We start from the raw sequence: 24,611 nt of genomic DNA on the forward strand, positions 1-24,611 counted from the left end.
TTGAGTATAAGCCAATGTTACCATCTTTAAAGGAGAGAGCACAAGCAGTTTAGGATAGATTAGCAGTGATTAAGTGTGCAGAGTCGTAAGGCCTACAAAAAAGAAGTCTGGAAAATCAGGAGGTTGGGAGGTAAAGCAAAATGGGGGAAAATTCATGCCAATGATATCTGGTCCAATAATGGGTTTCTTCCTGATAGCTATTTCAAAGTCACTGTTATATCCTATAGTTTTAAAGGTAAACCAAAAAGGTTTGTGCCCTTAAATTTGAGTTAAGTTACGGACGGGTTCCAAAAATGTATTTATTTAACTTCATACGTGTGAACATTGTTAAATATCAGAATGTTTATTTTCTTGGCTTATTTATTGTTTCATTCAACAGGTCTGGGAGCGTCTTCTATATTACCTCAGTTTCTTAATGCATCCATCAACCCAGCATTGCTGCAACTGAGTAAAACACACCAGGTAAATAGTACATTTTGCACAAAAATGTCTTTGTTGCAACAAATACATTTCTTGCTCCTATAATTGAAACCACTTCTTGTAGTCATGAAGTACATAATGTCTGCTCCTAGCATATACCAGTTGCCCATCTCTGGACTTTTACAGTAGATTTTCAAATATGCATTTTTTGAAAGTATGATTGTCACCAGGCGTGTGCTTAAACTGTCCCTTCCCTCTTTAATTTTTTTCCCTGTAAATCTTCTGGCTTTATGATTTTCCAGTAATTCAAGCGTCCTTAATACCAAGACCCAGCTGAGCCACTTTTCATTTGCTCCATAGTGACATCATTGATTTCTTCCGGGACTGGGCTGCCCTAAAGGTGTCCTCTCTCTTTTACTCCCCTTTATTCCCATGCAGGGGATATTCCCCTTGGTCCCTTTAGCATCATGTTCTGTTGTAGTGTTTGTTTTTGAAGCCTGACTTTTTCCCAAGGGTGTAACCTATTAAAAGGGATAGAGAGAGATATAGAGATCGATAGAGAGATATACTCTGATGTGCATGCTGTTGAAGATGCATTCATTGGCTGCAGTAAGGTAGACTGATCTGGCCACCACAGATTCACACAATGCTATCTACATGACATCTGTACCATCTGCCTGCCTTCCCAAGGCCCACAAAGACCAGGACTGCGAGGCCTGCGCTGATTTGTCTCAAAAACACTCAAGGACCAAAGAAAGCTGAGGGAAGGGAACCACGCAGCTATGTTCGGCGGAAAGAAACAGCAGCTACTGCTGAAGAACTTGGGCCTCTCACGCTACGAAGACTAACAGGGGCCTGCTGCACAATCTACATATGAAGGGTCAGATGTCAAAATCCTCGAGGGGGATGCAGAAAAGTCATACTGCGAAAAAGATCCTTAAGGACGTCGAAAGCAAAGCGGAGAAGTTAACTATGACCCCTCACCCCTCAAAATACCAAGGGCCTGAAAAAAAGGCACAGAAAGCATCCCAGGTTTAGAAGACCACTGAGGGTCAGACGTGACCGAAAGACCCCACTGATCCCATGCCAGGGATATCGACAATGGTAAAACGTTGACATCGACAAAGACGGGTGTCTGACGAGAGGCCTTGAAAGATAAGACCATACCTTCTGTGGCAGAATCCACCACACCAAAGAAGAGTATCTCCTCAGCTTCTGAGGACAAAAGGGCTCGCGAGGTGGAGACAAAGAGAAGACGCCTGGAGGCAGAAAGACAACACAAAAGGGACTTGTCTCTTTACACAGCGAGCCAGCCTCATTTAAACAAACAACACTGCTGCCAGCACCGGAAAAACGACTTACCCTACTACTACAAGGGGAGCAAGATGGTTATTAAGAACAAAACAAAATAACCTGCTGTTGCTTTTGCAATTCTCACAATTTAATTAGTTTTTTTACACCTCTCTGGGTGTTATTTAGAACATTATTTTTTTGTGCCTGAAAAAATACATTAGACCATATTCACAATATACATAGAAAAACAAATGCAAGAAAAGAAAAATTGTGACTAACAGGAAGAATATTTACAACACACTACACATTTCACTCAATCTTGGCCAAACATTCATACCCCACTATTAACAATATATAAACATATATGGGTTCCGGTATCAACAAAACTGTTGCAAAAGTACAAACAGTCCGTTTTTAAATTGAAATGCAAATTGTTGAGCTAATCTGTAGGAGGGAAAACAAAATCCTTTCACTATTTAAAGTCCATTTCCAATTCTAATGTGACCCAGAACCAGATAGGTCGACCCGTTTCGAACCCCAACTTTTCACGGGTTCTCCTCCGGACCGGGCCCGGACTGGCTGTTGCGGGCACCGGGCAATCCCCCGGTCGGCCGCATGGGTGGGGGCCGGTTTTGGGCCCCAGGGGGCCGTTTTTGCTACAGGGCCGTTTTTTGCAGCATAGCTGCAAAAACGGCCCTGTAACAAAATCGGCGGAAAACTGGCCCTGGCAAAGAGCACGGTCGCACCCCAATCCCCCCCTGGGGGGGAGGGGGAGGCCGGCCGAGCACTTTGCCAGGGCCGGTTTCGGTTCCCAGTCCGGCCCTGCTCAGGACCAACAATTTTGCTAAAAAACAAGACAAAAGAGACACTAACTTAGGTTTGGCTTCATCTTAAGAACCCAGCACCCCTATCTGCTAAAGAAAACTGGAGCCCCAGTCATACCTTAAATCATGGATCCACGTTGATCATATGTAAGCCACAGCAGATTGTTACCAAGTCACACACACCGGAGCTGCAAAAAGATTGTGACCACTTTAGACAACCTACATACACAGTCTCATGACTTGCACACTATCTTCATCAATTCGCATGCACTTACTCACCCGCTAACCACTGCGGGTTCCACTCTTGGTTTTGCTTGTATTGATGCCTAGGGGTACCTCCTTCTTTGAAAGGCTGAAAGCCTTAGCGGAAGACTTTCGTCTTTCTAAAACTCCTGTGAGGGGAAGGGGAAACTACTGTCAGCACGCCGTGTAAAAGCATGCTAATTGGCACAAACTGTGAACGGAACTCAGTGTCCGTATCTTTCTTACCGTGCAAGTCAGTATTTTCCTTCGCGTAGTTATCCGGTGTCCTCTCTGTATTCGGCAGCCCCGTTATTGATTGCGGACAGCTTCCGGGTCCGGAGCCTATATTCCTACTGGGAAATGTAGTTTTGGTCCAAAATCTGGACCTGGTTTCATGCCGTCTGCTATCTGAAGCCACTTTGTCGCACTCCTAATACAGCGTTGGGTGTGGAAATGGATGTTAGTCATTACTCACAAGTGATATAATAGGTCAGAATTAAACGAATTACAGGACACGACCCCTGGTACCGTATGTGAAAATACGAAATGGATGTTGGTCATTACTCACGGGTAATAAAATAGGTGACAATGAATCCAGTGGAATGACTAACAGGACACGACCCCTTGTTACCGTGTGTGGAAAATACGGAATGCTCTACGTTGTTTGGCGAGTCAAATAGATGCGTTTAATTTTGTACAGTGTGCACCCTGGACCAGTGAGGTTCGAATCAGATGATAGGGGAAACATTGCAGATGAATGATTTAGAAGTGGGCAATCATGATGATTCAAGAGGAGTTGATGGTACAAACCAGAGGTTAAGGCCGTTCATAGGTTGGGAGTGAAATAAAGCATTTGATGATGAGTTTGATGGATGTCCTCAGTTGGAGTGGGCAGTTCCTCTAAATATTCGGCTTGTAAATCTCAGAAATCTCATTCAATCCTGTAGTCGCAGTGTTGAACTTTAATATCAACAAGGCTTCTCGTTGGTTGAGTCGAGCTTCTAAATCTCCTCCTCGGGGATCTCTCTCTATTTTAGAAAGCACTTTCCATTTCAACTCTGATTGATCATGGTTTTTGATAATCCAATGGTTAACCAATGGTGCATTTTCCACAGATCTACGAATTCTCGATTTATGCTGTGTAATTCTCTGTCTAACTTCTTGTGTAGTTTTACCAATGTATAACATCGGGCACGGACAGAGGATCGCATAAACTACATTCCTAGTTTTGCAATTCGTAAAATCATCGTGTTTCCAATGGATGTTTTGAAATGAAAAAAACTAATTTTCTATTGTGTCATCGCAACAAATGCAAGTGCCACATTTGTGGTGCCCTTTTGTGTGTGGCAACCCAAAGAGACTTTTTAATGTGGGTGCCTTTTCTATGGGGAGGGCCGCTCGAACTATATGATTTGCCACACTTTTTTTTCTTTTTTGTAGGCAAATAGAGGCGGAGCTGCCAAGTCCTCATGTAGATCTATCACAAGATGCCAGTTTGATGTTATCAATTTTTTTAATTGATGGGCTGCGGGGCAAAAAGTTGTTACACAAACCATTCTTTTTAGATCTGGTTTGGCTTTCTTCTCCAAAAAATTCTCCCGAGGTATCCACCATGCTCTTTTCAGAGATTTTTTTACTAATTTCTTCGGGTACCCTCTTTGTATCAGGCGCTCCTTTAAGTGATTAGCATGTTTGAAATACTCCTCTTTGGTCGAGCAATTTCTGTGGATCCTCAGAAATTGTCCAAATGGTAGGTTGTGTCTGAGGCTTCGAGGATGGTTACTACTAAAAGGGAGGGCTTTGTTCCTATCTGTAGTTTTACGAAACAAGGTGGTGCTTAGACCTCCTTCCCGAGGTATCACTTTGACATCCAAGAAAGTGATGAATTTTTCAGATGCGGTGCAGCTAAACTTAATATCATTAGATCTGGCATTCAACCAGTTGACAAAATTATTAAGTTCCTCATGTGTTCCAGTCCAGATCAAGAATATGTCATCGATGTAACGCATATAGTTTGAAATATGCTTGATGAAAGGGTTATTATTGTACACAAACTTCTCTTCGTATAATCCCATAAAGAGAATCGCTAGTTCCGGAGAGAAAGGGCAGAAAGGACGGCACTCCTTACCACCTCAGAGGCAGAGGAAGAAGATATCTGCGAAGCTCCAGCAACACCTGAACCTCAAGATTAGGAAGTTGAGGAAAAACTCTGCATTCCAGAAGAAGAAGAAGCAGCAACAAGAGCTTTCGAGTAAGAGTGGAACGACCTCGACAAAGAGAGTCCCTCAAAGTCTTCGCAACCAGATCAAGTAGCATTTTACAACTGCTTCATCAAGAGAGCAGCTGTGTACTTTTAGGGTCCCCTTGGAGGAGGAGAGAGGAGACTTGTGTTTCCTCCTAAAAACATTTACACCCTTAAAGTGTTCACAAAAACCTCCCTATGCTGCCAAGTATTCTGGATCAGGGCAAGGAGGCTTTCAAGGATTCTGCATCAGTAGAAGGAGTAGCACCAAGGGTAGAAATTAAATACAAGCCCTCCACCAAGGACCCTACATACATTCTAGGCACAATGGTGAGTGACTCCATCATTGTTACCACAGATGAAAAAGTCGGAGCAACACTCTTTCCTCCGCTGTCCCACCTCCAGAAAGGGAGAGTAAAAGAATGGAAATGGTGTGGTGGAAGATGGAAAGGTAGGCAGCAACTTAATGGCACATTGAGAGCTCTAATACCCTGCTCAGTAGGGTTGGCCATCGTTAATGGAATGACATTGAGGAACTAATGAACAAATTCCAAGAGGAAGATAAAAAAGAGCAAAATCCATCATACAGAGGGGGAAAACATAGGAAACCCCTGCCTGAAATCAGCTATAGATGCAGCAGATGAAGCCAGCAGACGAAGCCAGCAGACAAATGTGCACCGGTATAACACTAAGAATGCACGTCTGGCTCAGAATCTCAGGAAGTACAAACATCCATAATCAATAAGCCCTTTGCAGGAGACGACCTATTAGGATGTGAACTAGATGAGTCCCTACAGACAATAAAGGACAATGAAACGGGAGAGGCATGGGAGCCCTGCAAAATAGGGGCACCTTCCAAATGGGAGGATTTAAACTCATAAGACCCACAGGAAGCAGGACTTCTCAACAGGGCAGCAACAGCAAGGCTATGGGCAACAGTCAAGCTAACAGTCCGGATACCAATCCTGGCACCAACAACCAAAGCAGTCCTTTTGTGGCAGAGGAAGAGCAAGGGGACAACTCTCCATATTTGTTGGAACCAACTCCAGGTGACTTGGCCACAAGGAAGGACCCCCCCCCCCTCCCACACTCCAGTGGGAAACCGAATAGTGCATTACCCACAACAATATGAAAACATAACTACAGACAATTAGATTTTAAATGTGGTATGCCACAGCTATTGTATAGAACTTACATTGAAACCTCCACCAAAGAAGAAAACAGTTCCAAGGAACAGAACTATTAAAATTTAAGAAGAAAATATAGGCACTCCTTGTGAAAACGAGCAATAGAGAAAAATCAAGGGAGCACAACAAGGGAAACTGCTCACCTTATTTCTTGGTACCAAAACAAGATCTCACATTAAGACAAGTCTTAGATCTCAGATTCATAAACAAATTCATTTGCATGCAGCATTTCAAGATGTCAACTGTACAAGAAGTAATCCCACAATTACAAAAAGGGGACTTCATGTCAACAATAGACTTAAGGTGCCTATCTGCACATCTCCGTGAACCTAGCACACAAAAGATACCTCATGTTCATCCAAGAGGTCACTCGCTACCAATTCAAGGTATTGCTTTTTTGGAATAAAATAGTCTGCACCAAGAGTTTTCACTAAGTGCTTAGCAGCAGTAGCAGCTTCCCTAAGAAGGAGATAAATCCATGTCTAACTCCATCTAGACAACTCGCTGGTTATGGTAATTTTGAAACAAAGATGTTAAATTCACGTTCCAACGGGTGATCATAATGCTAAAAGGATTGGGATTCTCCCTAAAGCACAAATAATCCTCACCAAAACTTGAACAGATGCCTCCTACAAGGGTTGGGGAGTTAAAGGTACGGGGTCAATGGAACTATGCTGACTCCTTCAAACATATCAACTTCCTAGACATGAAGACTGTGTTTCTGGCACTATAGGAATTCCAAACCCACATAGCAGGGAAGACCGGATTGATCAAAACGGACAATACTACAGCAATGTTTTACCTCAACAAACTGGGAGAAACAGTAATTTACCCTAAGCACGCTAGCTCAGGAAATTAGGCAATGTACTTTACCAAAGAGAATCACTCTGTAGAGAATTCACCTGCCAGGGAAGGTTAACACAGAAGCAGATCAGCTCAGCAGGCATAACAGCAGCTCACACGAATGGGCGATAAAGCAAATGAGCCTGCAAATGATATTCAGTCTATGGGTAACACCAATAGACCTAGTTGCAACAGTGGAGAACAAGAAATGCTAAGTTCGAGGCATGTGAGCTGTAGATAACCTGCTTTGCACAAGTCCACCATCTAGTGTTGGGTCTGGATGTTTGCACTTTGTTTTTGTTTGAGGAGTCTTTTCCAGTGATGAGGTCGGTGACTACTCCTTTCGGTGATAGCGCGCATGGGCATCAACTCCATTGTTAGATTGTTTTTTTTCGGCCATTGGGTTCGGACGTGAATTGCTGCGCTCCGGTTCGACCGTGTTGCTCGGGTTCCTCTCAGTGCGCAATCCACTTCCCTCAGCGGTTGTTTCTCGATAGTTTCCCATTCTCCTCGTACCGTATTGGTTCAAACCTAAACGTGTCGGGTCAGCTTCTAGTCATTTGAACTGACTCAATTCAAATTATGTCCCGGGTGTCGCGCTAAGTTTCCGCTCACCGACTTGCACAAAGTGTACAACTTGTGTCTATTCCCGGAACACGACTAACAGAACTGCGACGGGTGACTATCTTTCCGATCCAAAAATGACTCTTCGTGACCGTTGGGCTCGACGTCCCGAAATGCCTCAACAAAGCGGGTCTGCACCGGATATCTTCGGAGAAGATTCTGACCATGAAGATTTTCTTGCACAACGAGCCAAAGAAGAGGAGGAACACGTCTCCGTGTCCGAAGCTGACTCTGATATGGAAGAGGAAGTTCCACAGGGTCAACGTACAGTGAGTACTGATACTCACCTACCCCAAGATAAGGCGAACTAGGCTCCCGTCCTTCCTCTGCCTTCGGGCCAATGTCCGCACCGAGAAAAGGTTTTGAACGTCCGCCTTTGGGTCCGGCACGGAAACATACTACAAAGCCTTCTGGCTCGGGATCTAGTCGCCCCCGTTCCGGCACGGAGCCAAAATCTATGGCACACAACTCCAAACATGTCATAGTGACCATCCCTTCAGCACAGAAACCTAAATCTTCGGGTCCGAAACTCTCGGAGCCGAAACCTTCAACACTGAAAATGACGGCGCTAAAAGAAAAAACACCTCCTCTTCCATCTAAGGAGACTTCCCTCCTTCCAACACGGATCCTAAACAGATGGAACTGGTGATTTAATGCCAAACCTGGGCATATTCATGTTAAATTGCCAGTTAAAAGGAAACCAGAGTTACAGGAAGATTACCACATTCCACTTAAAAGGAAAAATGTTGATTCTAACCCTTCTCCTCCTCCTATTAAACCTCGTTCCCCACCTAACCCAAATGTATTAATGAAACCTACAAACTCACCACAGTCACTGCTCACCAAGATGATGGGGATGGGGATGTACCAGAGGATGTTGTTCCTGATCCTTGTGAAGACTATAATACAGATCCTAACACAAATAATGGTGCGGATATAGACCCTTCTAAACCCTCTCCACCTGACAACAATATAGGGTTAATAAAACTACTCAACAGGGCTGCTGAATATCATGGGGTCCAACTTTACAAAGGGGCCCTTGTGGAGGATTTTCTCTTTGAGACTTAAAGTTCCTCTCAAAGCGCAACACATACACTGCCCATGCTCAAAGGCATGCTCAAACTTACAGATGACATTTTCAAAGACCCTGTGTGTGCCAGAATTGTCACACCCAGGGTAGACAAAAATATAATCGGCACCTACAGACCTGGTTTACATTAAAGGGCACCTTCCATTGGATACCCTAGTGGTTTCTAACGATTGCAAAAGAGCAAACTCTCAAACCACAGGAGATGCCCCGTCTCCTGAAAAGGAATCCACATTTTTAGATGCCTCTGGTAATAGAATAGCTGTGCAAGCAACAAATACCTGGCGTATTGCTAACACCCAGGCTCTTTTAGCACGTTATGAAAGGGCTCATTACGACGAACTGAAAATATCGACCCACTTCTTACCAGATGATCAAAATAAGGCTAATGACTTAGTCCAAGAAGGAAAACTAATTTCTAATACATCAATTAGATGTGCTTTAGATGCATCTGATACCGCAGCTCACGCAGTTAACACCAGCTTTCTTCTGCGCAGACACGCCTGGCTCACCATTTCAGGTTTTTAAACCTGAAGTCCAAGCCTCCATTTTAAATCTACCATTCAATAAAGAACACCTTTTCGGCACTGCAGTAGATACTTCTTTAGACAAAATGAAGGACTCCTTTCCAAACGGGGCTCCTTTCACCGCTCCTTTTACAGAGGGGGCTCAAAAAATATATCCTCAGACAATCCCTCCGCCTCTTACAAAGGCACCAATCAGTCACCTTCCTCCATAGATTACTTTACAGGAGGATTTTGAGGCAATAACGGCAAAGAAAGAGGTAGAGGTAATTCAACACGTACTTTCCCTGCAAATGACAGAGTGACTTCCTAACCCCCCCCGCCCCCCAACCTTATCGTTCCACACCTGTAGGGGGACGCCTTTCTCAATTTCTACAATAACTTCAGACACATGGGTTATTCAAATTATCCAATCTGGTTATTGCCTGGAGCTTACCAACAATCCCCCAAACATTCCTCCAATATCACACAAAATGTCTCAAGAGCATTTGAACCTTCTCAAACAAAAAGGTCTTTCTCTATTACAGAAAAGAGCTATAGAGCCAGTCCCATTACAATATCAAGGGGCCGGCGAATACTCTCTATACTTTCTCATACCCAAAAAGGACGTCTCTCTCAGGTCTATTCTACACCTCAGAGACATAAATCTGTATATACAGTCCGAACATTTTCACATGGTAACACTCCTTCAGCAAGGCGACTTTCGGTCTACTTTAGACTTAAAGGACGCATACTCCAATACATCCCACTCATCACAAATATCTCAGGTTTTTGTTAGCGGGTGCTCCCATTCGGAGTCTCCACTGCTCCCAGAGCATTCACCAAATTTATGGCAGCAGTTGCAGCTCCTCTGCGAAGACGACATATTCACGTCTTCCCATAATTAAACGACTGGCTCATCAAAGCCAGTTTACAAAGTGTCTACAACATACTCGCAAAACAGTACAGCTGCTCCACGATCTCGGATTCACAGTAAATCTGTCCAAATCCCATCTCCAACCTTCCAGCATGCAACAGTACTTGGGCGCCACTCGCGATACACAAAAAGCTCAAGCCTGTCCCAATCTAGCCTGAATCCGCAACATTCAAGCTCTAATTTCCCTGTTACAGCCCCACCACTCATAACCAGCTCGGGTATTCATGCATTTGCTAGGAATTATGGCATCTTGCATCTTGCTAGTTCCCTATGCAAGACTTCAAATGAGTCTCCTTCAAATGCGTCCCCTTCTGGAATGCTAAGCACATCAGTGGAATCAGTCTCCGGGTCAATTATCAGATCTAGTGTTGGCGAACGGCTGCACTCATCGCTCTCTACAGTGGTGGAATCCACAAAACCTTTCCAAAGGGCGGCCCTTCATCAACCCAGTTCAGCACAGAGTGATAACAGCAGACGCATCGCTCACTGGTTGGAGAGCTCATCTCCAAAGTCACACAATTCAGAGCATGTGGAGTCAGCAGCAAAAGCAACTTAACATAAACAATCTAGCACTCCTAGCAGTATTTCTAGTGCTCAAAGCCTTTCAAACTTACCTTGTAGGCAAATCTGTTCTGATCCGCACAGACATGACAGCCATGTATTACATACAAAAACAGGGAGGGGACACACAACTCCAACGGTCACACCTTGCACAGACCATCTGGAGGTGGGCCATACATCACAAAATCTATCTCCTAGCAGATCACCTTCCAGGAGTAGACAATCAGATCGCAGATCTGCTCAGCAGGCAGAGACAACAGATTCATGAGTGGGAACTCCACCCTCAAGTTCTCCTCCCGTTCTTTCAGATGTGGGGCTTTCCAGAAATAGATCTATTCACCAGACACCAAAACGCAAAATGCCCAAGCTTCGCCTCCAGATATCCACACCCATTTTCCAAAGGCAATGCAATATTGTTAAACTGGTCATGGATATTTGCCTATGCTTTTCTGCCTCTCCCACTCATTCCACTAGTGGTTCGGAAGCTCAGGCATACGTCACTCACACTAATCCTAGTAGCTCCCACATGGGCCCGTCAACCTTGGTTCACCACCCTGTTGGAAATCTCAGTAGTTCCTCATCAAAGACTATATCCCCATTCAATCTCCTCATGTAGAGATAAGACACCCAGATCCCAGACATCTCAACCTAGAGATCTGACACCTGAAGTCATAAGAGTTTGGCTATCTCAATATTCCGCAAGACTTTCTGAATATTATTAGGGAAGCTAGATGACCCAACACAAGAGCTTGCTATGCAGTTAGGGGGAAGCGGTTTGTTATTTACTGCAACAATAACCATATCAACCCGCTTGATGGTTCAGTTCAAAATATCATTTGCTATTTGCTGCATTTACAACTGTCAAATTTAGCGTACACATCTATATGCTTACATCTCGCTGCAATAGCAGCGTACCTTCAGAATGGACAACATCTGTCTCTTTTCAAAGTGCCTGTCATTAAGACCTTTATGGAAGGACTCCAAAGATTTATTCCCAGACTTCCCCCTGCAGTACTGTGGAACCTTAATATAATTCTTACCTGTCTAATGGGTCCACCATTTGAGCCATTGCATAAGTGTGAACTGCAATTTCTCACTTAGAAAGTTGTTTTCCTCATTACTATCACATCACTGTGGATAGTGGGTGACCGTTAGGCACTAACCATAGAAGAACTATTTTTACAAGTACCAAAACAAAGTGATGCTTCGTACTAGCCCTAAATTTCTACCCAAAGTAATTTCTGCCTTCCACATCAACCAATCTGTTGAGTTGCTGGTGTTCTTTCCTCATCCAGATCCTGTGGCAGAACGTGCTCTACACTCCGTAGATGTTAAACGAGCATTACTCTATTACATAGAAAGAACAAAGCCTTTTCGTAAAAACTAAACCACTCCTGTTGCTTTTGCTCCACCTCACAAAGGCAATCCCATTTCTAAATCGGGTATTGCACGGCGGGCATTCAAATGTATTCAGACAGGTTATGCAAAAGCAAAAAGGACTTTAACAGTTCCCCCTAGAGCGCATTCCACCTGCATACTGGGGGCTTCTATTGCTCTCTTAGGAAACCTTCCAATAGCTGACATCTGCAAAGCAGCAACATGTTCTACACCTCACACATTCACAAAATACTTGTGTAAATGTCAGCAAAACAACAATCTAATGTAGGCAAGGCAGTTCTTCGTACACTCTTTCAGACCACTGCAATAGCTACAGTTTAGCCACCGCTTTGAGAGATTACTGCTGTATAGCCTATGCAAAGCATGTGATCTACAGCTCACATGCCTCAAACGGAAAATCCTACTTACCCTCAAACGGAAAATCCTACTTATCCAATATGCATCGGCTCTTGGCATGTAGAGCTGTAGATTCACATGCACCCGCCACCCTCCCTGGGTACCTATACCTGGTGCAGTAATATCTTACTTAGATACATACACATGGACATCTCTATTCTATTCTTACTAACTCCATGCTCCCCTCTGCGCGAAAACAATCTTAACAATGGAGTAAATGCATATGCGCACTATCACCGAAAGGAGGTGTCGCCTACCTCGTGACTGGAACAGACTTGTTCGAACAAAAACAAAGTGCAAAAATCCGGAACCCAACACTAGATGGCGGACTTATGTAAAGCATGTGAATCTACAGCTCTACATACCAAGAACAGATGCATACTGGGTCAATAGCTTTTTCCTTATCCGCCTCCAGGTTACAACACAAACTATAAAAAATGAAAGCGCTGTTGCTAAACTGGACTGGAAAAATGGGTATGAGAGAATGCTAGACACAAGAGCTGTATTATTTAGTTATCAGAAATGCATCAGGCCAAAGTCTTTCCTTATGATAAATGCAAGAAATTCTACAGAATGCAAACAAAGAAAAACATGTACATACGAATAAAGAGAATTTTTTTTAAATTTCAGATAAAATTTTGTTGTTGTTAGATCTGCTTATTCGTTCATCATATTCTATTCCTCCTACCGGAAGTGTCCCCTTAATACCAAACCATGATTCTCGCTCAACTGGTCTGGGACATTAGCATTTGCTTTTCTTCCAATTCCTCTAATACAAAGGGTACTGGAGAAAGCCAGCCAACTAGGAACAGAACTAATTCTCGTAGCCCCCTCAATGGGCAAGGCAAACCTGGTATTCGAGCCTACTTGCACAGTCCAAGGGACGAATGATCAAACTCAAGTGTAACGAAGCTCAAAGTAAAACCCAAGTGCTCTATTGGTGGTAGTGTGGGCGAGCAGCCTTAGGCCTAACAGAGAGATGTAAGACTTTTTTTTTGCACACCCATGATCAATAATGGACATAGGGCTCAAGAAGGAGATCCAGATTAATTTTATAAAATTACACTTTGTATTTTATTTTAAGACCGAGGTCTTTGTAATAAGGTAATACATTTTTAATCAAAAATACTTTTCACAATCAAACAAGCATTTACAATGCAATGGTCTCTGCATTATTAAAGGTAGAGCTATTGGCATTGCTTATGACATTTTTTTCATTTTCTGTTTTTTTAAAAATATAAATAAATGGTATTTTCATTTACAATTGCAAAAGGTGAGCATTAGATCGCAGTAGAGAGTATTCCCGGACACAGAGCCACACACACACAGACAGAGCCACGCACACACACACACAGACGGCTCTGTCTGTGTGTGTGTGTGCGTGGCTCTGTCTGTGTGTTATGTTATGTTATGTTATGTTAAAGTGCATTTTTATAGCGCACGGCTACTCTAAAAGAGTGTCCCGGCGCTTTCCACAGGCAACTTACAGTGTAAAATCAACATAACAGGAAAACAGAACCCAAAAAAAGAAGGAAAAAGAAAGCTCACCTACACAGAGTGATTAAAAAGCCAAGTCTTCAAATTCTTCCTGAATTGAAGCAGGTTGGGAGTGCTGCGAAGTGCCAATGGAAGCGCGTTCCACAGCTGGGAGGCCTTAAGGCTGAAAGAGCGCCCCCCAATGTGGGCCTTCTTCACGCGTGGGACCACAGCAGTGAACAGGGATTCTGAACGCAGTGAGCGAGCTGGGCGATAGAAGACTAGTGTGTGTTTGCATGGCTCTGTCTGTGTTTGTGTGTGTGTGGCTCTGTGTGTGTGTGTGTGTGTGTGTGTGTGTGGCTCTGTGTGTGTGCGCGGGTCTGTGTGTGTGTGCGCCGGTCTGTCTGTGTGTGTGTGCGTGTACACAGGTCTGTGTGTGTGCGTGTACACAGGTCTGTGTGTGTGTGTGTACACAGGTCTGTGTGTGTGTGTGTGCACAGGTCTGTCTGTGTGTGTGTGTGCGCGGGTCTGTCTGTCTGTGTGTGTGTGCGCGCGGGTCTGTCTGTGTGTGTGCGCGCGGGTCTGTCTGTGTGTGTGCGCGCGGGTCTGTCTGTGTGTGTGTGCGCGGGTCTGTCTGTGTGTGTGTGCGCAGGTCTGTGTGTGTGTGTGGCTCTGTCTGTGTGTGTGTGCGCGGCTCTGTCTGTGTGTGTGTGTGTGTGTGCGCGCGGCTCTGTCTGTGTGTGTGTGTGCGCGGCTCTGTCTGTGTGTGGCCCAAAATTAAATATGGATAAATACAGACGTATATGTTAAAAAAAATAAATACCATAAAACCGGGAGCCCTAATTAAAATAACTTGGGTGGTTCGTTTTTTTTAAGTGTAAATTTAGACTGGCCATTATGGAACATCTTATGCCTTGCGACATACTGCTTTGTGTGTTTTCTGCTTCATTCTTTGACTTGTAGGGATAAATAGAGGCCAGGGGTGTGCTGGCGTTGGTTTCTCCAGCACCAGACTATCTGTGTCAACCATCTTCCCTTTGGGTATCAGCTGCCTTCTGATTTCTGACTACATAATGCTTTATTGGAAACATTTTGAATGTGTGTGGAACAGCAGTACCTGAATAGTAATTTGTGTAGGTTTTGGTTACCACGAGAATCTTTGCTGCTTCTACGTTTTCATGGACTTTGACAGACAAAATATCGATGTCTGGTCATATAGAGAAGGTTTTCTATATACTTGTGTATAGGAGTTTATGCTTCAGTTTAAAACGGTATATATAAATAAAACATTGTTTGAATATATATTTATGCGCAACATACACGTATATGTCTGGAAATGAAAATATTATTACAAATGGATATATATATATATATATATATATATATATATATATATATATATATATATATGTTAATGTTTTAATTTGACAAGAAATCCATGCATTGGTCACTTTAAATGAATATGATATGCCGCGCCTACATTGAAAAGTATTTAAGACCCTCCCTTGTTTCATCTCACGTCATGTGATCAAGCCTCGTTTGAGAGGTGAAACGCGTTATGACGGATGGCTGGTGTAATTGAAAAATAAATCACCGAAGAACTTGCACGAAATCTGGGCTTACTCTCGTTTATAGGTTTATGCCTTATACAGAGAGGGGACTACATTTAATTGTAAATGGGTGTCTGTATTGATGTAGTATGCGTCTATCTATATAGTTTGGTGTGTGTCTGTATACATGTTCATTTGTATGTTAAACAATCTCCACCTCTTTCTTTCCGTCCACTCTGACCCCTCCCAGAGGTTTCAGACTACTATGGACTCTCAAATATGCTTTCTAAACGTTTTCTTCTGTTCTGCGCAATTCATCCGACTAACACGTGCAGAGTTGCACACATCCACCACTCCCAATAAATTTGCATCTCTTTCCTTTCCTAATCCACTTCAGTTAATCTATCCCTTTTCAAACCACTGGAGTTAATGCATGATATTCAATAACACAACTAATCATATAAGGAAAATAATTGTCATTACCCCTCTGACGCATCTTAATCAGACTGGGACAGCTGACTGAAGGGTACATGCACATTTTTAGGTCGAGCCTTTACCATTCCGCAGGAATGGGAAATGGGGAGAATTCAAGTCGGCTATTTTCTCGTCAAACCAAAGGGCTTTCAGCCCGCGGTTTTCATGCAGTGCCCGTCAACATGCACGCGCATCGCATGCAAGCCCAGCCCAGTCCTCCCCTCATTCACGCCCACCCACCAGGCTCTCCCGCCCCCATCAGGCTTCTCTCCCAATCCGCATGCAAGCCCAGCCCAGTCCTCCCCTCATTCACGCCCACCCACCAGGCTCTCCCGCCCCCATCAGGCTTCTCTCCTCTCCCAATCCGCATGCAAGCCCAGCCCAGTCCTCCTCTCATTCACGCCCACCCACCAGGCTCTCCAGCCCCCATCAGGCTTCTCTCCCAATCCGCATGCAAGCCCCTCCCACACCTCCCCTCTCTCTCCACGCAATCACAGGCATGCACTTCAGTTCCGCCTCCCCCTCCCACACCAGCACCTCCCCTCTCTCTCCACGCAATCACAGCCATGCACTTCAGTTCCGCCCTGAGAGCATGGTATGGCAACATTCGTCGTAGCAGAAGGGCAGTGACAGAGCCGGAGACCTCGCAGCTTGTGGCGGTCCGTCCCTGGTTCAATTTTTCCTCAGTCTTCCCCACTTTTTCTCTCTCGTGATGTCTGTTGTTTTCTTCGTCGTGCTCTCCTCCCTCCTTTTCTCCAATCATGTATTTGTTCTTCCGGTATCTCTCAGCCTCCCCGCGCGCCCTCCCTCCCTACCTCCAAACAGCAGGCTTCAGTCACAGAGGGCAGATCTCACTTTCTCACCCATGCACGTTCACAGAACATTCAATTATGGCTTTTTCCCCACAGCCTCACCCCCTCCCCCGCTCCTGATCATCGCAGACTCCCACCAACCCCCCCCCCCCCGTCATCCACATCCTCTCGTTGCAGCTCTCTCGTCCCGGGCTGCTCGCCCTCTCCTTCGGTCCTTGCAGACCCCCTTACTGTCCGCCACATCCCCTCATCCCGCCCACCACAGAACTCCGCCGTTTCTTCATGGACCCTTCAAAACACCAGATGCCATCGCACTATAACCCTAGGAAACTACCCAGCTCCCCCTCTAACTACCCAGACTCTGTGAGGAACAGAGACCACAGAGCCCCCACATTACGTTGAATTCGGACCGTTTACACCATGTTAATTGCACTCCCGCCCCCATCCGGCTTCCCTTCGGCCTCTCTCCAGGCCATGTTCCCTCCCCTGCCAGAGTCCACCCCGCCCCTAATTTATCTCTCACATCAAAGCCCCCAGGACCCCCTCCCCCGCTCCTGATCATCGCAGACTCCCACCAACCCCCCCCCCCCCCGCATCCACATCCTCGCGTTGCAGCTCTCTCGTCCCGGGCTGCTCGCCCTCTCCTTCGGTCCTTGCAGACCCCCTTACTGTCCGCCACATCCCCTCATCCCGACCACCACACAACTCCGCCGTTTCTTCATGGACCCTTCAAAACACCAGATGCCATCGCACTATAACCCTAGGAAACTACCCAGCTCCCCCTCTAACTACCCAGACTCAGTCATAACCCTTCCCCTCAGCCCTCGCTCACCCCCGCAAGACCTCCAGCTCACGGCGCCCCCCCTGCAGACTCCTGCAGTATCTTAAAACCACAGCCATGCACTTCAGTTCCGCCCTGAGAGCATGGTATGGCAACATTCGTCGTAGCAGAAGGGCAGTGACAGAGCCGGAGACCTCGCAGCTTGTGGCGGTCCGTCCCTGGTTCAATTTTTCCTCAGTCTTCCCCACTTTTTCTCTCTCGTGATGTCTGTTGTTTTCTTCGTCGTGCTCTCCTCCCTCCTTTTCTCCAATCATGTATTTGTTCTTCCGGTATCTCTCAGCCTCCCCGCGCGCCCTCCCTCCCTACCTCCAAACAGCAGGCTTCAGTCACAGAGGGCAGATCTCACTTTCTCACCCATGCACGTTCACAGAACATTCAATTATGGCTTTTTCCCCACAGCCTCACCCCCTCCCCCGCTCCTGATCATCGCAGACTCCCACCAACCCCCCCCCCCCCCCCCCGTCATCCACATCCTCGCGTTGCAGCTCTCTCGTCCCGGGCTGCTCGCCCTCTCCTTCGGTCCTTGCAGACCCCCTTACTGTCCGCCACATCCCCTCATCCCGCCCACCACAGAACTCCGCCGTTTCTTCATGGACCCTTCAAAACACCAGATGCCATCGCACTATAACCCTAGGAAACTACCCAGCTCCCCCTCTAACTACCCAGACTCTGTGAGGAACAGAGACCACAGAGCCCCCACATTACGTTGAATTCGGACCGTTTACACCATGTTAATTGCACTCCCGCCCCCATCCGGCTTCCCTTCGGCCTCTCTCCAGGCCATGTTCCCTCCCCTGCCAGAGTCCACCCCGCCCCTAATTTATCTCTCACATCAAAGCCCCCAGGACCCCCTCCCCCGCTCCTGATCATCGCAGACTCCCACCAACCCCCCCCCCCCCGCATCCACATCCTCGCGTTGCAGCTCTCTCGTCCCGGGCTGCTCGCCCTCTCCTTCGGTCCTTGCAGACCCCCTTACTGTCCGCCACATCCCCTCATCCCGACCACCACACAACTCCGCCGTTTCTTCATGGACCCTTCAAAACACCAGATGCCATCGCACTATAACCCTAGGAAACTACCCAGCTCCCCCTCTAACTACCCAGACTCAGTCATAACCCTTCCCCTCAGCCCTCGCTCACCCCCGCAAGACCTCCAGCTCACGGCGCCCCCCCTGCAGACTCCTGCAGTATCTTAAAACCACAGCCATGCACTTCAGTTCCGCCCTGAGAGCATGGTATGGCAACATTCGTCGTAGCAGAAGGGCAGTGACAGAGCCGGAGACCTCGCAGCTTGTGGCGGTCCGTCCCTGGTTCAATTTTTCCTCAGTCTTCCCCACTTTTTCTCTCTCGTGATGTCTGTTGTTTTCTTCGTCGTGCTCTCCTCCCTCCTTTTCTCCAATCATGTATTTGTTCTTCCGGTATCTCTCAGCCTCCCCGCGCGCCCTCCCTCCCTACCTCCAAACAGCAGGCTTCAGTCACAGAGGGCAGATCTCACTTTCTCACCCATGCACGTTCACAGAACATTCAATTATGGCTTTTTCCCCACAGCCTCACCCCCTCCCCCGCTCCTGATCATCGCGGACTCCCACCAACCCCCCCCCCCCCCCCCCCCCCCCCCCCCGTCATCCACATCCTCGCGTTGCAGCTCTCTCGTCCCGGGCTGCTCGCCCTCTCCTTCGGTCCTTGCAGACCCCCTTACTGTCCGCCACATCCCCTCATCCCGCCCACCACAGAACTCCGCCGTTTCTTCATGGACCCTTCAAAACACCAGATGCCATCGCACTATAACCCTAGGAAACTACCCAGCTTCCCCTCTAACTACCCAGACTCTGTGAGGAACAGAGACCACAGAGCCCCCACATTACGTTGAATTCGGACCGTTTACACCATGTTAATTGCACTCCCGCCCCCATCCGGCTTCCCTTCGGCCTCTCTCCAGGCCATGTTCCCTCCCCTGCCAGAGTCCACCCCGCCCCTAATTTATCTCTCACATCAAAGCCCCCAGGACCCCCTCCCCCGCTCCTGATCATCGCAGACTCCCACCAACCCCCCCCCCCGCATCCACATCCTCGCGTTGCAGCTCTCTCGTCCCGGGCTGCTCGCCCTCTCCTTCGGTCCTTGCAGACCCCCTTACTGTCCGCCACATCCCCTCATCCCGACCACCACAGAACTCCGCCGTTTCTTCATGGACCCTTCAAAACACCAGATGCCATCGCACTATAACCCTAGGAAACTACCCAGCTCCCCCTCTAACTACCCAGACTCAGTCATAACCCTTCCCCTCAGCCCTCGCTCACCCCCGCAAGACCTCCAGCTCACGGCGCCCCCCCTGCAGACTCCTGCAGTATCTTAAAACCACAGCCATGCACTTCAGTTCCGCCCTGAGAGCATGGTATGGCAACATTCGTCGTAGCAGAAGGGCAGTGACAGAGCCGGAGACCTCGCAGCTTGTGGCTGTCCGTCCCTAGTTCAATTTTTCCTCAGTCTTCCCCACTTTCTCTTCTCTCGTGATGTCTGTTGTTTTCTTCGTCGTGCTCTCCTCCCTCCTTTTCTCCAATCATGTATTTGTTCTTCCGGTATCTCTCAGCCTCCCCGCGCGCCCTCCCTCCCTACCTCCAAACAGCAGGCTTCAGTCACAGAGGGCAGATCTCACTTTCTCACCCATGCACGTTCACAGAACATTCAATTATGGCTTTTTCCCCACAGCCTCACGCCCTCCCCCGCTCCTGATCATCGCAGACTCCCACCAACCCCCCCCCCCCCCGTCATCCACATCCTCGCGTTGCAGCTCTCTCGTCCCGGGCTGCTCGCCCTCTCCTTCGGTCCTTGCAGACCCCCTTACTGTCCGCCACATCCCCTCATCCCGCCCACCACAGAACTCCGCCGTTTCTTCATGGACCCTTCAAAACACCAGATGCCATCGCACTATAACCCTAGGAAACTACCCAGCTCCCCCTCTAACTACCCAGACTCTGTGAGGAACAGAGACCACAGAGCCCCCACATTACGTTGAATTCGGACCGTTTACACCATGTTAATTGCACTCCCGCCCCCATCCGGCTTCCCTTCGGCCTCTCTCCAGGCCATGTTCCCTCCCCTGCCAGAGTCCACCCCGCCCCTAATTTATCTCTCACATCAAAGCCCCCAGGACCCCCCTCCCCCGCTCCTGATCATCGCAGACTCCCACCAACCCCCCCCCCCCCCCCCCCCCCCCGGCATCCACATCCTCGCGTTGCAGCTCTCTCGTCCCGGGCTGCTCGCCCTCTCCTCCGGTCCTTGCAGACCCCCTTACTGTCCGCCACATCCCCTCATCCCGACCACCACAGAACTCCGCCGTTTCTTCATGGACCCTTCAAAACACCAGATGCCATCGCACTATAACCCTAGGAAACTACCCAGCTCCCCCTCTAACTACCCAGACTCAGTCATAACCCTTCCCCTCAGCCCTCGCTCACCCCCGCAAGACCTCCAGCTCACGGCGCCCCCCCTGCAGACTCCTGCAGTATCTTAAAACCCCCCTCCGCGCATCAAGGAACACTACGTTTCATTGCCAATACTACACCTGCCGTAGAGCCGATTCATTGTAAATAGAATGTTCCTCCCGCACTGGCGGTGCTCCTAATAACGATGCTATCTTATTTGACAAATCTTTAATAAAAACAGTTTTCTTCCCAATACACTAATATTTAGTGTAAATTTAGTCCGCCGGTGAGTCAGCCCGGATCGGCTGCCCTCCCCCCACCTGTGTGTCTCAGGGACACCACCACACCACTCAGGGACACCACCGCACCACTCAGGGACACCACCGCACCACTCAGGGACACCACCACACCACTCGGGGACACCACCACACCACTCGGGGACACCACCACACCACTCGGGGACACCACCACACCACTCGGGGACACCACCACACCACTCGGGGACACCACCACACCACTCGGGGACACCACCACATCACTCTGGGACACCACCACATCACTGATGTACACCACAAAATCAATCAGGGATACCACCACACCACTCTGGGACACCACCTCATCACTCACGGACACCACCTCATCACTCACGGACACCACCTCATCACTCACGGACACCACCTCATCACTCACGGACACCACCACATCACTTTAATACACCACCACATCACTGAGCACCATAACAGCATCACTCAGCACCACAACAGCACTGTCCTTGCTGGCTAACAACAAGCATTCCCATAGCCAATAGGACTCGCATTAGGAAAGTGTAAGCTATTGGCTTTGTAAATAGCAATGCCATTAATTTATATATTTTCAATGCAAACACATATTAAAAAAAATAATTGTCATTTACAATACCAATAGCTCACACTTTCCTAATGCGAGACCTATTGGCAACGCCAGTGCTTGTTGTAGGAAGCGCACCTCACTTATTGATAATTTAGGAGCTGTGAAATGCAATCGTTGACTGGATTTAACACATATAATCGGATAACGTCTGCTTTTGCAGCGTGAATCTTTCGGGATTCACTATGCTGTGCATTCTTCCGCGGTCTTGTGGTTGGGTCTGGATTTTTTTTTGTAGCCCAGACGGGCGTCAACGTCCCACCTTTGGTGTATTTCCGGTGACGTCGGCACGCTTCCTGCGGAAGCTCCCACTCCTGGGCGCCATCTTCAGGTTTTTTTTTCGCGGTTGGGTCTGGATCGTTCCCGAAAGGGCTCCAGACATTTTTGGAGAAAGAAGAAAAATAATCTCTTTTGCAAGAAAAGAGATTGAGAAGACTACAGGAGACTACATCATCGAAGAGGACGACGAAGGGGAAGAAGAACTTCGACGTCCATCGGAGAATGCAAGCTCAGGGGGCCCCCTGAACGGATGAGATGGACAACACTCCTTTCAAATTTATGACGTAACTTCCACCACAAGTATGCGCAGAAGGACCAGCACCCGGTCTGCAACCTTTGCCTACCGGTCGACCACAAGAGCGAGGACTGCAACGCCTGCTCCAGCGATCGTACAGACAAGTAACTTCCCCCCCCACAGACGGACACCACACAAGGATAAGGTTAAACGATACTTTATCAGCAATTCTTCGAGTACGGTTAAATGGTACAAGGAGGTCTGGACTCAGGGGTCCCCTCGGTTCGAGTCTCTGGTGGGGAAAAGGGGTAGCGGGACAGTCTTGTTACCAAATGGGTGGATGGATAGCTCTCAATCCTCGAGCTCGGCGTTCTAGCTGATCGGGCCGCGGCGGAGCCAGCAGGTCCCGAGATGATCGAAGGTAGCGACGGTCCGCGGCGGAGCCAGCAGGTCCCGATGAAGATGGTGGTTACAAACGGTCCGCGGCCACGCCAGCAGGTCCCGACGACGATGAAGGTTTCAGAAGGTTGCGGCAGCGCCAGCAGGCAAGACGATAGTTTGCAAGGCAGGGCTACGGCAGCGCCAGTAGTCCGTCAAGGATGAGTTCTTCTCTGCGTCTCTCGACTCCAGGATACAACTGCCTTCCTGCTCTGAAGCTGCCTCAGTTATAGGGCTGATGCCCTTTGATGTCCGGACCCTCGCACTTGGAGGTCGGGAGGTCCGGGATGAGGGAGTCCAGACACCCAGCAGGGGGGTGGAGCCAGCGCCCGGGGGAGCTGGGGGCGAGCGGTACCTGGCGGGGGAGAGCCATCGACACCTCTTTCTCCCATTGACCTGCCAAGTAGTCCACTCACCTCCTGGGTGGATGGTGGTGCCGGGATGTCTGAGACCTGGCCAGGCCCAGGGTTAGGGTCGATCGGAGGCCACGCGGCCTCGTGGTGCAGTGTCCAAGATGGCGCCCAGGTCGGGCGCGCGGCCCAGGAGTGGATCGGGCCCACGAGGTCGAGATGTTCAGAGACCGGGGTCCCGGAGGGGACGGAAAACGTGAAGGGGTGGTGTGTAACACTGGAGGGACCGGGCTCGGGCCTGGTCGGGCAGAGGGGGAGCGGGCCCTTCATGTGGCCTGTCCAACATGCGTCCCCCCCAGCTGAAGGCGGGGAGAGTCACCCATCCTCTTGGGGACTCTCCTCGTCGAGGCGGAAAAAGCGTGACAGGCCATCCGCGTTGGCGTGGTCTTGCCCAGGTCGATGTTCCACAGTGAAGTCCATCCCCTGTAGGGAGATAGACCAACGTAGTAGTTTTGGGTTCTCCCCCCGCATCTGCATCAGCCACTGCAGGGGTCGATGATCGGTCTGTACCCGAAAGTGTGTGCCAAAGAGGTAGGGCCGGAGCTTTTTGAGGGCCCATACCACGGCGAAGGCCTCCCTCTCGATGGTGCTCCAGCGTTGCTCTCGGGGCAGGAGTCGCCTGCTGATGAAGGCCACTGGCTGATCAAGGCCTTCGGGGTTCAATTGGGACAGGACCGCCCCAATGCCGTGGTCAGAGGCATCCGTCTGGACGACGAATTCCCGGCTGTAGTCGGGGGCCTGGAGCACAGGGGCGGAGCACATGGCGGCCTTCAGTTGTTCGAAGGCTGTTTGACAATCTGGGGTCCAGTTGACCTTCTTTGGTTGATTTTTGGACGTGAGTTCTGTGAGGGGCCCCACTATGCTACCATAGTCCTTCAAGAACCGTCGGTAATAGCCCGTGAGTCCCAGAAAGGCGCGTACCTCGGTCTGGGTGATGGGGGGCTGCCAGGACTGGATGGCGGCGATCTTGAGCTGCAGAGGGGCCACCAGGCCGCTTCCCACCTGGTGTCCGAGGTAGGTCACGGACCCCTGACCGATCTGGCATTTGCTGGCCTTGATCGTGAGGCCAGCTCGCTGAAGGGCCTGTAGCACCTCTTGGAGGTGGTGGAGGTGGTCGGACCAGTGGTGGCTGTATACAGCGATGTCGTCTAGGTAGGCGGCGCTGAATCCTTCGAGCCCGGCCAAGACCTGATTAACGAGTCGCTGAAACG

At 48.4% G+C, this 24,611-nt stretch overlaps 1 protein-coding gene across 4 annotated transcripts in view; it reads left to right on the forward strand.

The window, feature by feature from the left end:
* The window catches only part of RAVER2 (ribonucleoprotein, PTB binding 2), a 443,388-nt gene that overhangs the window by 183,214 nt on the left and 235,563 nt on the right, over nt 1–24,611 (forward strand). For all 4 annotated transcript variants that reach the window (XM_086953598.1, XM_086953593.1, XM_086953607.1 and 1 more), the window contains exon 6: nt 380–462. In XM_086953598.1, coding sequence (XP_086809724.1) covers nt 380–462 — 83 coding nt within the window. The remainder of the gene's footprint in view (nt 1–379; nt 463–24,611) is intronic.

The sequence above is a fragment of the Lissotriton vulgaris genome, chromosome 1_1 (genome assembly GCF_964263255.1).
Source record: "Lissotriton vulgaris chromosome 1_1, aLisVul1.2, whole genome shotgun sequence".
In the NCBI taxonomy this organism is placed as follows: Eukaryota; Metazoa; Chordata; class Amphibia; order Caudata; family Salamandridae; genus Lissotriton; species Lissotriton vulgaris.